The sequence below is a fragment of the Lepus europaeus genome, chromosome 13 (assembly GCF_033115175.1).
Source record: "Lepus europaeus isolate LE1 chromosome 13, mLepTim1.pri, whole genome shotgun sequence".
Classification (NCBI taxonomy): domain Eukaryota; kingdom Metazoa; phylum Chordata; class Mammalia; order Lagomorpha; family Leporidae; genus Lepus; species Lepus europaeus.
Genome location: NC_084839.1, coordinates 24266003 through 24283536, shown reverse-complemented (window position 1 = coordinate 24283536; position 17534 = coordinate 24266003). Strand labels below are relative to the sequence as shown.

Here is a 17534-nt window from a genome sequence, read left to right as displayed (position 1 = left end):
CTTCTTAGCGTTCATATCTTGAGGCTGTGGCCTTAGTTTCAATTCTAGAGATGTCAAATCTTGAAAACATGGCTTGGGTACAAACACCATAGATCCCATATTCTGCTGCCTGAGGTGCGAAGGCAGTTCCTCAGAATTCACACCTGGAGGATGTGGGTCTGTATTTAACTCCACAGATTTTAGTTTCTTAAAATATGGCTCTAGTACAAACAGCTCACATTTCAAGTCCTGAAGCCTAGAGCCTGGAATCAGTTTCACAGAATTTTCCCCACAAAGCAATGGCTGTTTGTTCATCTCTGCAGACTTTACGTCTTCAAGCAGTGGCTCTGGTAAAAACAGCACAGATTTCACATTCAACCGAGGACCCAAAGTGAACATAGGTTGCGTAACTTGCTGCTGTGACCCAAGGTGGTTCTCTATAGATTGGACTCCTTGAAACTTTGTCCCCGGAGTTAACTCAGAGGGTTTCACACCTTGCAAGTGTGGTCTACAGTTGAATAGAATGGATTTTTTATTTTGAGATTCGGACCCCAGGTTCAATTCAGAGGGTTTTATCCCTTGTATTTGTGGAGCTGGATTAAGCTTTATAGAATGCATGCACTGAAGTTTTGACTCTGAATTCAACTCAGAAGAATTTTTTCCTTGCTTCCGTGGGCCACATTTGAACTCCATTGGCATTGTACCTTCAGACTTTGTCCCTGGAGTCAATACACATTTTACATCTTGTAAATGATGCACAGGGTTGAACACAACTGATTCTGTGCCTTGAAGCTCTGGCCCTGGACGCAACTCAGAAGATCTCATACCTTGACATTTTGTCCATGAAGTCGGTTCCAAAGAATGTACACCTTGCAAGTGTGACTCAGGTTTACATCCCATGGAATTTATACAGTGTGATTTTGGCCTTAGATTTAACTCAGAGGAACTCACATACTGCCTTGGTGGCCCAGAGTTACATCCCATAGGTTCTACATCTAGAAACTTTGGCTCTTGAGTCTGCTCAGAGCATTTCACACCATGCAACTGTGGCCCAGGGTGGCACCCGGTAGAATTTACACACGGATGTTGTAGCCCTGGGCTGTACGCAGAAGAATTCATATCTTGCAAATGTGGCTCAGGGTGGCACCCACTAGAGTTGCCACACTGATGTTGTGGCACCGGACTACATGCAGAAAATTTCACACCTTGCAACTGTGGCCCAGGGTGGCACCCGGTAGAATTTACACACTGATGTTGTGACCCTGGGCTACATGCAGAAGAATTCGTATCTTGTAAATGTGGTCCAGGGTGGCATCCACTAGAGTTGCCACACTGATGTTGTGGCCCTGGACTGCATGCGGAAGATTTCACATCTTGCAAATGTGGCCCAGGGTGGCACCCAGTAGAATTTACACACTGATGTTGTAGCCCTGGATTGCATGTGGAGGAGATTATGCCTTGCAAGTGTGGTCCAGGGTGGCACCCACTAGAGTTGCCACATTGAAGTTGTGGCCCTGGAGTACATGCCAAAGAATTCATGCCTTGAAAATGTGGCCTGGAGTTACAACCAGTAGAATTTACACACTGATGTTGTGCCCCTGGAGTGAATGCAGAAGATTTCATGCTTTGTACACATGGCCCAGGGTTGCACCCACTTGAGTTTACACACTGAAGCTCTAGGCCAGGGATGGATGCAGAAGAATTAACATCTTGCAAATAGGGTCTAGGGTTGCACCCAGTAGAGTTTACACACTGACACTGTGGCCCTGGATTGGATGCAGCAGAATTCACACCTTGCAAATGTGGTCCAAGGCAGAACACTTCAGGTTTTATTCCTTGATCTGACTTAGGGTTCAACTCAAAAGATTTTACATCTTGTAACTGTGACCCAGTGTTGAATGTCATAAAGTTTTTACACTGATTCTGTGGCCTTGGATTTAGTTCAGATGATTTCTCAGCTTGCAATTTAGGCACATGCTCGAATTTCAGAGGTTGATCAGGAAGCTGTGTCTTTGTGCACAATTCATATTTTGTCCCTGGAAGCTTTGGCCCAGGGTGAAAGTCTAAACACCCCGTACCTTGAAGCTTTGTTCCCAGGCATGACTCAAGAGATTTCACTTCTTTTTGCTGTTGTTCAGAATTGAAGTCCATAGCTTTAACATCTTGGAACTTTGTTCCTTCACATAATTCAGAAGATTTCTTTTGTTGTAAATGTGGCCCTCGATTAAACACCATACATTTTTCACTTTGAAACTCTGGACATTGAATACATTTACAAGATTTCTCATCTTGCTGCTGCTTTCCAGCATTGAATTCAGAAGGTAGCCTACCATGAATCTTTGATTCCAAGGCCAAATTAGAGAGTTTTGCAACCTGAGATTCTGTGTTAAGGTTGACCTCATTAAAATCCCTTGTTTGAAGGTTTGTTGACTCAGATTTGATACTATGTAACTTTGTCCCAGGATCAAATCCCATGAATTTCATTTCTTGTTGAGGGTGGCTCTCTGGTGTCCACATAGATTTCCTATCTGGTAATTGTAGAGCTGAGTTGGACCCCAAATATTTCTTATCTTGTACCTTACTTAATGTCAACGCTAAAGATGTCATGTTGTGCCACAGTGGCCCCAGCATGAATCCCAGAGGTTTTGCTTTTTGCATCTCTGACCCTGAGACCACTTCAGAAGATTTCACACTGTGCAAGGATGGTCCAGAACTGAACTCCATAGATTTTGCATCCTGAATCTTTGTACCCGGAATCAACTTGGAATATTTAACATCTTGCAACTGTGGGCCTGAGCGAAACTCTACACACTCCCCACTTGGAAGCTTTATTTCTGGTGTTAATTCTGAGGATGTCACACTTTGTAACATTGGGCCACGGTTGAACTCTACAGATTTCACATCTTGAAGCTTTGTCCCTTGAATAAACTCAGAAGATTTTTCACTTTGTGGTTCAGAGTTGAAGTCCACTGATTTCATATCTTGAGGTTTTGTCTTTTGTATTGCCTCAGAGGATTTCATACCTTTAAGGTGTGCTTGAGAACTGAAATCCATAAATTTTACACCTTGGAGCTTTATGTTCATTATCTGCTTGGGAGATTTTCTATCTTGTAACTGTGGGCTTGAATTCAGTTTCACAGATTTCATATCTGGAAGCTTCCTCCTCAGAGTCAAATCACCTTGTAACTTTGGTCTAAGTTTGAATTCTACAAAATTTCTCCTTCGAAGTTTTCTCCCTGGAATCGCTGGAGAAGATCTCACACTTTGTAATTGTGGTCCAGAAGAGAAAGCCATACATTTTTCATCTTTAAGCTCTATACCCATGATCAGCCTAGAAGATTTCACATCTTGCAGCTGTGGACCTGCGGTGGATTCCACCAATCTCACTTCTTGAAGCTTTGTGCTTGGCATTGACTCACAAGATTTCACATCTTGTAACCATGGCCCAGGTTTGAAGTCTGTAGATGTGACACCTCGAACCTTGGTCCCCTTGATCAAATCAGGAAATGGTATACTCTTCAACTGCGAGCTGGAGCTTAGCTCTGCAAATTTTGTTTCTTGATGTGTTGTCTCAGGAGTCAACTTAAAAGATCTTACACCTTGCTGCTGGAGCCCAGAGTTAAGTTCTTCAGATTTCACACCTTGAGGCTTCGTCTGAAGAGCCAACTCAAGTGCTCTTATACCTTCCAAGTATAGTGGGGAGTTCAATTCTACAGCTTTATCACTGTGTAATTGTGATCCTTTGTTGAATACCCCACATTCCACTTCTGGAAGCTTTGGCCCCTGTGTAAACCCTAAAGACTTCATTCCTTGAAGCTGTGTTCCGGGGGATGACTCTAGAGGTTTCATTTCTTGCAACTGTAGTCCAGGGGTCAACTCAGGAGATGTCATATCTTGCAAAGGTAGCCCAGGTTTGAATTTCATAGATTTTATATTACAGAACTTTGATCTTGAAGCCGGGTCACCTGATTTCATACTTCTCAACTGTAGCCTAGGTTTCAAATCAATTAGTTTGAATCCTTGAGGTTGATGTTCCCAGAATGATGTCAAAGGTGTAATATCTTGGAGCTTTGGCCTTGGAATCAACTCAGATGACTTCATATCTCTTAACTGTGTTGAAGGTTTCAATTGTACAGTTCTGAGACTTTGAGATTCTGAACCAAGATTTAGCACAGTTTTTGTAGCTGGGAACTCTGGCATACCCTGCACAGATTTCATACTTCCAAGTTGTGGCCCTTGGTTTAATTCCCCAGTTTCTGTACATTGAAGCTGTGGTTCTGAGGTCGATGCCACAATTTTTCTCTTTTGCAGCTCTGGTGCTGGGAACAACTCGGGGATTTTCACATGCTGCAATTGTGGTCTACAGTTACACTCTATAAATTTTGCAGCTTGAAATTTGGGCCCCGTAGTCAATTTAGATGACTTCACACTTTCCAATGCTATCAACTGCTTCAAATCTGCAGATCTGACACCTACAGATTGTGACCCAAGATTTAACCCTACAGATTTCATACCCTGGAACTCAGATCCTGGTATCCACTGAATGCATTTCATACTTCCAAGCTGTGGCCCTTGGTTTAATCCCCAAGTTTTCATACATTGAAGCTGTGGCTCTGAAGTTGATGCCAAAATTTTCCCTTTTTGCAGCTCTGGTGCTGGGCACAACTCAGAGATTTTCACACACTGCAACTGTGGCCCACAGTTGCATTTCATAGATTTTACATCTTTAAGTTTGGACCCTACAGTTGATTCAGCTGACTTCACACTTTCTAACTGTGTTGAACACTTCAAATCTGCAGGCTTGACACTGAGAGACTGTGTCCCGGTATTGAACCCTACAGATTTTATACCTTGGAACTCAGGTCCTGTTATCCACTGGACAAATTTCGTACTTCCAAGCTGTGGCCTTTGGTTTAATTCCATAGTTTCTGTACGTTGAAGCTGTGGTTCTGAGGTCAATGCCAAAACTTTATCTTTTTTCAGCTCTGATCCCAGAGACAACTCAGGGGTTTTCACACATGGCGTCTGTGGCCCACAGTTACCCTCCACGGATTTTACACCTTGAAGTTTGGACCCTACAGTCAATTCAGCTGACTTCACACTTTCTAACTGTGTTGAACACTTCAGATCTGCAGGCTTGACACTGAGAGACTGTGTCCCGGTATTGAACCCTACAGATTTTATACCTTGGAACTCAGGTCCTGTTATCCACTGGACACATTTCGTACTTCCAAGCTGTGGCCTTTGGTTTAATTCCACAGTTTCTGTACATTGAAGCTGTGGCTCTGAGGCTGATGCCAAGCTTTTACCTTTTCGCAGCTCTAGCGCTGAGGACAACTCAGGAGTTTTCACACACTGGAACTGTGGCCAACACTTACACTCCACAGGTTTTACACCTTGAAGTTTGGACCCTACAGTGAATTCAGGTGATATCACACTTTCTGACTGTATAGTATGTTTCAGCTCTGCAGGTTTGACACATAAAGTTTGTGACCTAAGATTTGATCCTACAGATTTCACATCTTGGAACTCAAGGCCTGGTATCCACTGAGTAGACTTTGTACTTCCAAGGTGCGGCTCTTGATTTAACCCTGCAGTTTTCACACCTCGAAGCTGTGGCTCTGAATTTGATGTCAACATTTTCTCTTTTTGCAGCTGTGATCGTGGGGTCGTCTCAGGGGTTTTCACACCCTGCAATCCTGGCCCACAGTTAAACTCCATAGATTGTACATCTTGAAGTTTGTGCCCTACAGTCAATTCAGATGGCTGCACACCTCCCAACTTCGTGGAAGGTTTAAACTCTGCAGGTTTGATGACTAGAGATTGCGACCCAAGATCTAAGCCTACAGATTTCACCCGCTGGAACTCAGGCCCTGGTATCCACTTAATAGATCTCCTACTTCCACTGTGTGGCTCCTCATTTGATTGCATGGTTTTCATACCTTCAGTCTGTGGCTCTGAAATTAATACCAGGGGTTTCACTTGGTGCAACCGTGGTCCCAGGGTCAACTTGGGGGATTTCATAGTTTGTAACTGTGGTTCACGTTCAAACTCTTTAGCTTTTAAATCCTGGATATTTGGTTCTGGAGCCAACTCCAGTGATTGTAGTTCTCTCGATTGTAGTTCACAGCTGAGATCTACAGCTTTTACATCTTTAGATTTTGGCTCCGGAATTAACTCCAAAGACATTGTCCCTTCTGACTGAGACCCTCTATTCAATTGCTCTGAATTCACACATTTCCACTCTGGTGAGTTTGCAGATATCTGACCGTACTGTTCAGACCCAGGAGTTAAATCCATAGGTGTCCTCTCTTGAAATGGTTGCATTGGGGTTAAATCCACAGATGTGGCTCCTTGAAACCCTTGATTTCTGGTTACATTCACAGACTTCACTACTTGCTTCCTTAGCCTTGAGGTCACCATCACAGATTTTTCACATTGCAGCTGTGGATCTGGAGTGTTCTTTACAGATTTTAAACTTTGGAGCTTTAAACTTGGAGTCACCTCCACAACTTTTACATCGTGCATTTGTGACTCTGAAATCAATTCCTTAGGTTTTGTGGCTTGCACTTGGGACTTAACCCCTGGAAGTAATGGCTCTGGTGCAAATGCTGTGTAATTCTCACTTTGCATCTCTGGCCCAAGTTTCAATTCCACAGCTTTTGCATCTTGCAGTTGTGTACCTGGGACCAACTCCATAGTTTTCAAATCTAGAATTCTTGAACCTGGAGTCAATTCCATAGATTTCACACCTTCAAGCTTGTAATCAGGGCTAGTTTCTACAGATTTGACATCTATGTGTGATCCCAAGATTATCTCCACAGATTTGAGACCTTCTGGCTGTGGACTCAAGGTTTTCTCCTTAGATGTTGTGCTTTCCAGACATGGCCCTAGAGTTAAGCTCACAGATTTCACATCTTCCAATGGTAATGCTGATGTCAGCAAATCAGATTTTAAATCTTGATGCTCTGAGCCTGGGATCAGCTCCCCAGGTTTCACACCTCCTGCCTGTGGCCCTGGGGTTAACATCATAGAGTTGATGTCACCTAGCTTTGGCTTTGGTGTTAACTGCATAGATTTTATACCTCCTAACTTTGGTCCTGGACTTAGCACCACAGATTTCTTATTTGTTAACTGTGATTCTGAGGTAAGCTTCTCAGGTTTTAAACCTTGACATTTTGAGACTAGGGTTATCTCTACAGATTTTGTATTATCTACCTGTGGCTCTACAGTCACCTTCTCAGATTTTAAACTTTGCAGTTTTGAGACCAGGGTCTGCTCCACAAGTTTTATAACTTTCATCTTTGATCCTTGGATCAATTCAGATTTCTTGTCTTGTAACTTTTGTCTTCTGGTCAACTCGGAATGGTTTACCTTTGGCAACTGTGGTGCAGGAATCAACTCAATAGATTCTATACCTGTTTTCCGTGGCTCTGAGATGAGTTTATAAGAAATTTTACCCGCAAAGTTTGGCACTTGGTTCACCATTACAAGTTTTATACCTTTTAACAGTGACTCTGGTTCTAACAATTCCAATTTAATCCCTTGCTTCTCTGGTCTTGGGGTTGATTCAGCAGATGTTACCCCTTGCCTCTCAGGCTCTGAAGCCAACTCCAAAAATTTCACACCTTGGAGCTGTGGCCCTGAGCTTAACTCAGAAGATTTCACACATTGAGGTTGAGTTCCTGGAGGTGTCAAATCAAAAAATTTGACATCTTGTAAGCATGGCCCTGAGTTAAGCCCAGCCTGTTTCATATCTTGAAACCCTGGAGACATCTTCACTAATTTGGAATCATGCAGGCCTAACTCTGGAGTCCCCTGCACAGAATTCACATCACAAACTATTAATCTTGGGATGTCCTCCCCAAACTTGACACCTTGAAGCTTTGGCCCTGAAGTCAATTCAGAAGATTTGATGTCTTGCAAGCCTGGTCCTGGGCTTAGTTCCACAAATCTCATACCTTCGGGTTGTGATTCTGGAATCAGCTGCTCAAATTTGATACTTTGGTGCTTTGACCCTGACAATTCACTTTCTTGCATTGAGGAATCTGGGATCAATTCATCCGATTTCATGTCATGATGGGTGGGCCCTGAGATTAAATCTACAGGTTTTTCTCCTTTTAAAAGTGGCCCTGGAGATAGCTTTGAAAATCTGACACTTTGCAACTGTGGCCCTGGAGTCAGTTCACAAGATGTGAGAGTCGGCTGCCATGGGCTTAGATTTTGGAACTGTGCCCCCTTGTTCAATTCCTCCGGTAACTCACTTTGCTGTACTGACTCTGGTGTCAGTTTCTCAGATCCTACCACTCCTACTGTTGATTGTTTGATTAAATTAACATATTTTGCTTCTTGTGGCTGTGACTCTGGATCCAATTGACCAGACTTGACTCCCTGGATCTGTGCCTCTGGGGTCAAGTCCATAACATGTGGTTTTGGTTCTGTACTTAACTTTTCATAGCCTGCCATGAGTGGGGATGACTCAGAGCTTGTTTCCACAGGTTTTAAATTTTGCTGTAGTGACTCTGAATTCTCATATCCCATCCCTAGTCCTAGAGTCAACTCCAGAGATCTTGTTTCTGAATATGGTGGTTCTAGAATGGTCCCCAAGCCTTTATCAACTTGAGGCAATTCCAACTCCACAGTTTCTGTGTCATTATAGTCTGACTGGAGGGGTATCTCTGACAAATCAGTACCTTTTGAACATGGTCCTAGTTTCAAATGAACAACCATACCCTGCGACTGTGGCTGTGGGGCCAACACCTCTAATCTCACACTCTGCATCTCTAATCCTGGTATCAAATCCAGAGATTCTTTTTTTGTGTGTTGTGACTCTAAAGTCTCTCCCATCGCTTTTACAAGTTGGGGCATTTTTTCTGAAGTGCCTTGGAATGACATTGAGCTCATCTCCATAGATTCTGAAGTTTGACTTAATGGCCCTGGGGTAATTCCTAAAGACAGCTGTGTCAACCCAATGGATTCTTTCACTTGGTGATGATTGTCAGAGGTCAAATTTGCTTTTGTCCCTTGATATTCTGGCTCTGAAATCATCGCTGAATATTCTGAAGCCCGATGCCATGGGGTCAGTCCTTCACGTTCTGTAACTTGATGATTTGATTTTGAATTCATGTCTACAGGTTTTACTGCTTCAAAGTGTATCCCTGAGATCTGTTCCCCATGTCTCATCCCTTGCACCTGTGTCTCAGGAATTGCATTCCCATATTTTCCCATCTGAGGAATGTTTACATCTTCAAACAGTAGTCCTGGGACTCCCTTCTCAGATCTCATATTTTGTAACCATGGCTTTGGGGCCAACTCTACAGATTTTCTGTCTTCCGATAGAGGTCTTAGCGTCAACTCCATAGCATTTAGACCTTGAAACTCCGATGGTAGGGCCAAATGTACATATTCCATACCTTGAATCTGTGAACTGGTGGTCAAGTCTATAGATGTCCTACTCTGCAACTGTGGTGCTGAAGCTAACCCAGCGGATTTTACGGTTTTCAGTTGTGGTCCTAGGGTCAGTTGGATAGATTTCACACCTTGAAACTGAGACGTTGGGGCTGACTGCACATATTTCCCACTTTGTAGTTGTAATGTGGGAGCTAATTCCTCCAATTTTGCACTCTCCTGTTGAGGTTCTGGGGCAAAATCTACAGTTTCCACAGTTGGGATCATCTGTCTATGTTTTACCATTTGTGAATCTAAACCTGTGGTTATGTCTGTAGATTTCATACTTTGCAACTTTGGTTCCAAGGCCACGCTCTCAGATTTTACATTTTGCAATTCTGGAGATAGCTTCAAACAATCCATAACCTCAAGTTGTGGCATTGGCTTCACCCCCATATGTTTCACACCTTGAAACAGGGATGTAGTAGTCAGTACTGGAGATTCTGTGACTTGATGTGGTAGATTTTGTCGTATTCCTATAGATTCTGTACCTTGACTTGGTGACCCTGGGATTGTCCCTGAAGATTCTATTATTTGGTGCTGTGAATCTGTCAACTGTATAAATTTCCCCATGTGTAGCCATGTGTCAGAGGTCAACTCTATATTTTCTATAACTTTATGCCTTAACCTTGGGCTCCTCTCTGAATATTCTAGGATTTGATGCTGTGGGATCAAGCTGGAAGGATCTATGACCTGATGAAGTTCTGGGGCTAATGCTGCAGACTCAGTGGCTTGGTGATAGGGTTGTGGAGTCACTGCCACAGAGTTTAGTTCTTGAATCTGTAACCATGGAGTCAATTCCTTAGATTCCTTGACTTGAGATATTGGCCCTGGGGTCAAACCTTGAGATTCTACAACTTGTGACTGTGGTGCTGTAATCATTTCCATGGGTGCCCACGGTGCTGTTGGAGTTGTCTTTAGAGAATGTGTGGATTGATGTGATTGTGTTATAATCATCCTTGCTGATTCCATGACTTTAGATGGTAACTTTGGAGGTAAACCTCCAGATTCAACAGTTCCTAGTGGGGCAATAGAAGCAGGAAAGCCAGAGTAACAAGTTAAAACATCTGGTTGAGTTGGCATTGGGGTCAGATTTTCAATTTGTGGCTGTGAAAATAGAGTCAAATCCCCAGATTCTATAGCATGTGCCTCTGCTGGTGGAGTTATCCCCATGATGTCCATGGCTTGTAATAATGCCACTGGAGTTATTTTGTAATCCATGACTTCATGTGGTGGTGTTGAAATCATTTCCAACAATTTTTTGTTCTGATATATTAGCCCTGGATTTATCTTTACTTGTTCCATTGCTTGACTATGTGACCCTAAGGTCATGTTCATTGGTTCCATGACTTTATGCTGTGGCCCTGGAGACATTCCAACAGTTTCCAAGACTGAATGTGGTAGCCTTGGACTCAGCTGTTCTGGTTTTATGGCTTGATGGTCCAACAATGTGTCCATCTTCTCTGACTCCATTACATGACATTGTGGTGTCCGTGGGGTCATTCCCACTGTTTCTGTGATATGTGGATGTGATTTGTTAATCCCCATAGATCCCATGACTTGAAGCAATGCTACAGGAGTTATCTTCACATTATCTGTGACTTGATTCAACACTCCTGAGGCCTTCCTCTTTGACTCCATAACTCGGTGCTGAGGATTTGAGGTTACCTCAACGGATTCAGTGATTTGATTTGGTGGTTTTGGGGTTATGCTCACTGTTTCCATGGCTTCTGATGGTTTCACAACTTGATCTGATTTGGTTGCTTCTGGGTGTGATTCTGGAATCATCCCCATTGAATTCATGACCTGTAGCAATGCCAGTGGAGTTACCCTTAAGTTATCTGTGACTTGATATGGTAGCTTTTGGGTCAACTCCACATTAGTCACTTGTGTCTTATGCTGCTGTAGCTTTTCTTCTATAAGATCTATGACCTTCTGCTCTATACTAAGCTCTAGCATGTGTTTTGGGTCCTTGTTTAATACAGTGTTTTCCTCTTCAATTATGTTCACTCCTAAACTTCTGGGAGGTGGAGTGGCCATGGACATAAATGAAGTCTTGGATTCAACAATTTGGGAGCCACCCCCATGTTGTGACTGCTTCCCTGAGATAAAGGATTGTGAAATTTTTGTTTCTGTCCTATTTAATCCAGATTCCACTCCAATGTTCACATGGAGCTGAAATGATGAAAGGTCTGGGGATTTATTGTTGGTATTTTGCTCTGTGCTTTGATGAATGGGCATAGATAACTTGGCTTGAGATTTTGCTGTTTCAGGAACTCCTTCTTGTACTTCAGTTAGGTAATTCAGTATTGCCCATGATTCCTTCACAGGCAGAGGTACTGTTTGTTCCCGCAAAGTACAAACTTTCCAAGACATATGTCCTTCTAGCTCCCCTCTAGCCAAAGAGGAGAGCCGGATTGGAGCCTCTCCAGGGACTTGTGGTTTCTCCTTGGAAACTGAATTTGACCCATGGTCTGATGCCAAATGCCTCGTGCTCCTTCTTGCATGTTTTATATTTTCTTGATGGCAGAGATTTAAAGGTTCAAAAATAGAGTTGATAAAAGAACTTTGAGATTGTAAGGATGAAAGAGTTGCCAAATTCTGTAAAAGTTTTGATTTTTCAGGTTCTGACAACTGAAAAGGAGGCAGGGATGTGCCTTTGTTCTTGAACATTGATGGTTGCTTTTTGGGGGAAACAGGCAAACTGTTGCTCCGGAATTGCCAGGTTTTTCCTTCAGAAAAGGCAGGAAAGTGAGAATGTCTGGAGTTGATGCCTGATGATCCAGAGGAGATGCTGTGGGTGGTGGAACATTTTGCCCTCCTGCAGTCACAATAGGGTAGAACAGCCTCCTGAGCCACAAGAACGGAGGAAGTGGTAGAAGAAATCGCATCTGGTGGTTCAGGCAAACTCAGTTGCATAAGACTTGATCTGAAAAATAAAAGGAAAAAAGTTTCCATTTGCTTTAAAGTAGGAAAAGAAAAAGGAGAGTAGCCATTTTTTAAAAAGATGTATTTATTTATTTATTTGAATGTCAGAGTTATATATAGAGAGAGGGAGAGATACAGAGAGAGTAATCGTCTGTCTACTGTCTCACTCTCCTAATGACCATTACAGCCAGGGCTGGGCTGGGCCGAAGCCAGGAGCCTGAAACTCCATGTAGGTCTTCCATGCGTGTGGCAGAAGCACTTGAGCCCTTTCCTGCTGCCTTCCTAGGCACATTAGCAGGGAGATGGATTGGAGGCAAAGCAGCCACATGGGGACTCAAACCAGGATGGTGCTCATATGGGATGCCATGTTGTAGGCTTAACCCTCTGTGCCACAATGCAGGGCCTCCGGAAAGTGGCCATTTCAAATGCAAAATATTTTTGGCCTGAGGGAGAGTTGGGGAAAAAAGGTTGATTTCCCCATCATCAATTACTTATTGAAAGAATTCCTCCTAGGGACCACATTGTGGTGTAGCAGGTTAAGCCACCTGTGACACCAGCGGTTCAGGTCCTAGATGCTCCACTTCCAATCCAGCTCCCTACTATTGTGTCTGAGAAAGCAGTAGAAGATGACCCAAGTGCTTGAGCCCCTGCTACCCATGTGCAAGATCTGGATGGAGTTCCAGGCTCCTGGCTTAAGCCTGGCCCAGCCCTGGCCATTGTGGCCCTTGGGGAGTGAACCAGCAGACAGAAGATACCTCTCCCCACCCCCTCTGTAACTCTGCCTTTCAAATCAATAAATATTTAAAAAAAAAAAAGAATTCCTTCACCAGAACAAAGGGAGGCAAACTGTTTCCATTCCACTCAGAAATTATCTTTACTACTTTGAACCTAGAACTTCTCCCACTGCCAAAACTAACTCTCTTTTCACCTTCTCTCTCTCTCTCTCTCTCTCTCTCTCTCTCTCTCTCTCTCTCTCTCTCTCTAAGATTTTTATTTATTTGAGAGGCAGAGATACAGAGAGGGAGTCGCCTTCTCTCTCTTCCTCGTTTGCTCCCTCCCTCTCTCCTTTCTTCCCTCTTGAAAGCTCTATCATTTTTAATCCACCAGCCGGAAACTACATCCCCAGACCTTGCATTTTCCAGGTGTTGGAAGATCTGTTGAAGACTTCTGTCCATTGACCAGAGTATATATTCTTGGGTCCAGCCCACAGGGAATCCTGAAACACTGGATGCAACAGAATTTGTCAGTCAGTGTAATTGAAATGATGTTAAAGTACAAGTAAGGACAGCAGTAAGATGAGAGATTTGACTTAGAAAGGAGACACCTAGGGGAAGTAAAATAGAGTATTAGGCATTGTAACCCTAACTTTTACAGTTAGGATAGGCTGTCCCAGAATAGGATCAAGGCAGACTTTACTCACCACGTCATGTGAGCTTCAATGCAATCCGTCATATTTTCTTCTAACTGTGGAACTGAGAGTAGGAGTAAAGAATCTATTAGCATCATGACTATTGAGATCATGTGGTCCAACCCCCTCATTTTGCAAATAAGGAAACAAACATGGAGTCATGCTCAAGATCATAAAACTGGTTAGCGGTAGAGCTCAGACTTAACCCAGGTTTCAAGTTTTTTAAAAAAAATACATGTGGGGCTGGCACTGTGGCGTAGCTGGTGGGGCCACTGCCTACAGTGCCGGCATCCCATGTGGGCTCTGGTTCAAGTCTCCACTTCTGATCCGGCTCCCTGCTGTGCCCTGAGAGGGCCCCTGCACCCGTATGGGGAACACGGAGGAGGCTCCTGGCTCCTGGCTTCAGATCAGCACAGCTGTGGTTGTTGCACAACCACTCCCCCAGTAGGGGAGTGAACCAGCAGATGAAAGACCTCTCTCTCTCTCTCTCTCTCTCTCTCTGCCTTTCCTTATTTCTCTGTGTAACTCTGACTTTCAAATAAATAAATCTTCGAAAAAAAATAATTGTTATGCTGCTTTCATCGGGTGGTAAATGTCAGCCTTTGGGAAGAACAGAGGTAATCGTGGGGAAAAGGAGTCGGAGTGGGGAAAACAGAAGTCCTGATACATATCTTTTCCTCCAAAGGAGTGTATCTGGTACCCATGGTGGAGAAATAAAGGTACTTGAACTTCCTTCACCAAATTCTTGGTAGTTAACCTTTGTCTATTCTCCAGTCTCACCAGGTTTCTTATCTAATACTTTGGGCTTTGTACAAAAATAACTAAATGAGGAAAGGAACCGTGGAAAGAATTACTAAACTGTTTTATTTATTTGAAAGTCAGAGTTACATAGAGAGAGAGGTTTTCCATCTGCTGGTTCACTCCCCAAATGGCCACAATGGCCAGAGCTGTGCTGATCTGAAGCCAGGAGTCAGAAGCTTCCTCCAGGTCTCCCATGTGGGTGCCTGGACCCAAGGACTTAGACCATCTTCTACTGCTTTCCCAGGCCACAGCAGAGAGCTAGATCAGAAGTGGAAAAGCCGGGATTCAAACCAGCACCCATATGGGATGCCAGCACTGCAGGTGGCAGCTTTACCTGCTACGCCACAGTGCTGACCCCCTCTTTTTTTTTTTTTTTTAACTGTTTACATCTCTCAGGATGTGGAGATTCTAGGAGGAAGAGGTACTATATTTATACCCTCTTTTTCAACCTTTGTCCACTTGCTTTTTAGGGCTGGAGACTTAAAGCATATCCACTGTTGATTGCCATTAGCCTTGAGCTAAAGAGTAAAGGATAGGATCTTTCTGACCTGTGAGTTTCTGGGCCTTTTTCAATTTATCCTGCTTTGAAGTCTAGAAAAAGACAAAAAGGAAAAAAATCAGATTATGTTCTAGGTTAATGGTTTTATTTACAACATTTCATAAATATCATTTATTGTTACATCTTGCATATCAGAAACTGATAAAGCTGGTATCTAGAACCACATCATTAATTACCACCTCATTCATTCATTCATGATACATTTATTGAATACTTACTAAGTTCTACGAATTGTGTGGGATGCTGGGACTACAAAGATAAGTATGATTCCTATATTCTAAGAATTTAGGAAACAGTTGGCTAAGTGAATAAGTTAAAATATCATGTGATAGGCTGGCGCCACGGCTCACTTGGCTAATCCTCCACCTGAGGCACCGGCACCCTGGGTTCTAGTCCCAGTGGGGGGACTGGTTGTGTCCCGGTTGTTCCTCTTCCAGGCCAGCTCTCTGCTGTGGTCTGGGAAGGCAGTGGAGGATGGCCCAAGTGCTTGGGCCCTGCACCTGCATGGGAGACCAGGAGAAGCACCTGGCTCCTGGCTTCGGGCCAGCACAGCGCGCTGGCCATAGCAGCCATTTGAGGGGTGAACCAACGGAAGGAAGACCTTTCTCTCTGTCTCTCTCTCTCACTAACTATGCCTGGCAAAAAAAAAAAAAAAAAAAAGGAGGCTGGCGCTGTGGCTTCACAGGCTAATCCTCCACCTTGCGGCGCCGGCACACCGGGTTCTAGTCCCGGTCAGGGCGCCGGATTCTGTCCCGCATTGTAGGCGGTGGTTTAACCCATTAGGCTACAACACTGACCCCAAGACAAACATTTTTAAAATTTTTTTTTAAGATTTATTTATTTGGCCGGCGCCGTGGCTCAATAGGCTAATCCTCTACCTTCGGCGCTGGCACACCAGGTTCTAGTCCCGGTCGGGGCACCAGATTCTGTCCCGGTTGCCCCTCTTCCAGGCCAGCTCTCTGCTGTGGCCAGGGAATGCAGTGGAGGATGGCCCAAGTGCTTGGGCCCTGCACCCGCATAGGAGACCAGGAGAAGCACCTGGCTCCTGCCTTCGGATCAGCGTGGTGCGCTAGTCGCAGTGTGCCGGCCGTGGCGGCCATTGGAGGGTGAACCAATGGCACAAGGAAGACCTTTCTCTCTCTCTCTCTCACTGTCCACTCTGCCTGTCAAAAAGAAAAAAAAAAAAAAAAAGAAAAGAAAACTATCAAACCCTAAAGGACATGGAAAGTGATGTGACTACATGGAAATAGATTCTAAGGCTCTTGGTGGGGATAATTAAGAATTATAAAGATGTCATTATTTCCCAAATTAAATTATACTTGAAAGCACTCCCAACCTGTACTTCAGTTGGAATGTTTTTCAAGACCTTGTTAAACCCTAAGATTTACATAGGAAAATAAAGATCTGCTAATATCTAAGCCAACCTTAAAAAGCAGAGCAAAAGAGAGACTTGTAACAAACATTAAGACATACTATAAAACTCTAGGTAATAAAAACAGGAACAAATAGATCAATAGAACAGAATGGAAAGTTCAGACTCATGTAAATATGACAATTAGCACAATAAAGAGAAAATAATTCTTTATTAAGTGGCGATGGAAAAACTGGCTCACTCTAAAGAGAAAAATAAAATTGAATCACTAGTTAATAATACATATAGAGGTGGACTCCTAGTGGATTAAAAACTAAAATGTGAAAAGTAAGACTGGAATATAAACAAAATGTTAAGAGAAAGCCTTTGTGACTTAGGGAAGATAACTGTTTTTGTTGTTGTTTTTAAAAAAGATTTATTTATTTATTTGAGAGGCAGAGTTACAGAGAGAGAGAGAGAGAGGGAGGGAGTGGCAGAGAGGTCTTCCATCTGCTGGTTCACTCCCCAAATGGCCACAATGGCTGGAGCTGGGCTGGTCTGAAGCTTCCAGGCCTCCCACATGCGTGTAGGGGCCCAAGCACTTGGGTCATCTTCTACTGCTTTCCCAGGCCATCAGCATAGAGCCGAATTGCAAGTGGAGAAGCCAGGACATGAACTTGTGCCCACATGAGATGCTAGACTCGCAGGCCAGAGTTTTAACCCACTGTGCCATAGCATTGGCCCCTGGAGAAGAACTTTTTAAAAAAATTCTTCATAAAAAGACAAACTATAAGGCATATTTGTTAAAATTTTTAAAAATGTTAAATTGTGGATGCGTTAATTAGCTTCAGTTAATGTAATGTAAGTACAAGTAGAAACAGCATAGTATGCCCCATAAAAATATACGATTAATATTGTCAGTTAAAAGATTATTTAAAGTACAAGTACCAGTGTTGTGAGGCAGCAGGTAAAGCTGGCATCCCATCCCATGTGGGTGCTGGTTCATGTCCAGCTGCTCCACTTTTTTTTTTTTTTTTTTGTAAGATTTGTTTTATTTAGTT

General features: G+C 43.3%; 1 protein-coding gene across 1 annotated transcript in view; it reads right to left on the bottom strand.

Annotated features, from left to right (window-relative positions):
- SPATA31H1 (SPATA31 subfamily H member 1) overlaps nucleotides 1–17534 on the bottom strand; it is a 32646-nt gene that overhangs the window by 5862 nt on the left and 9250 nt on the right. Inside the window, exons 2-12 of the mRNA XM_062208825.1 lie at nucleotides 15076–15154; nucleotides 13775–13826; nucleotides 13483–13578; nucleotides 10545–12355; nucleotides 7276–9410; nucleotides 5810–7203; nucleotides 4494–5473; nucleotides 2012–4163; nucleotides 1479–1849; nucleotides 639–1100; nucleotides 54–140 (exon numbers count right to left, since the gene is read on the bottom strand). Coding sequence (XP_062064809.1) covers nucleotides 54–140; nucleotides 639–1100; nucleotides 1479–1849; nucleotides 2012–4163; nucleotides 4494–5473; nucleotides 5810–7203; nucleotides 7276–9410; nucleotides 10545–12355; nucleotides 13483–13578; nucleotides 13775–13826; nucleotides 15076–15154 — 9619 coding nt within the window. The remainder of the gene's footprint in view (nucleotides 1–53; nucleotides 141–638; nucleotides 1101–1478; nucleotides 1850–2011; nucleotides 4164–4493; nucleotides 5474–5809; nucleotides 7204–7275; nucleotides 9411–10544; nucleotides 12356–13482; nucleotides 13579–13774; nucleotides 13827–15075; nucleotides 15155–17534) is intronic.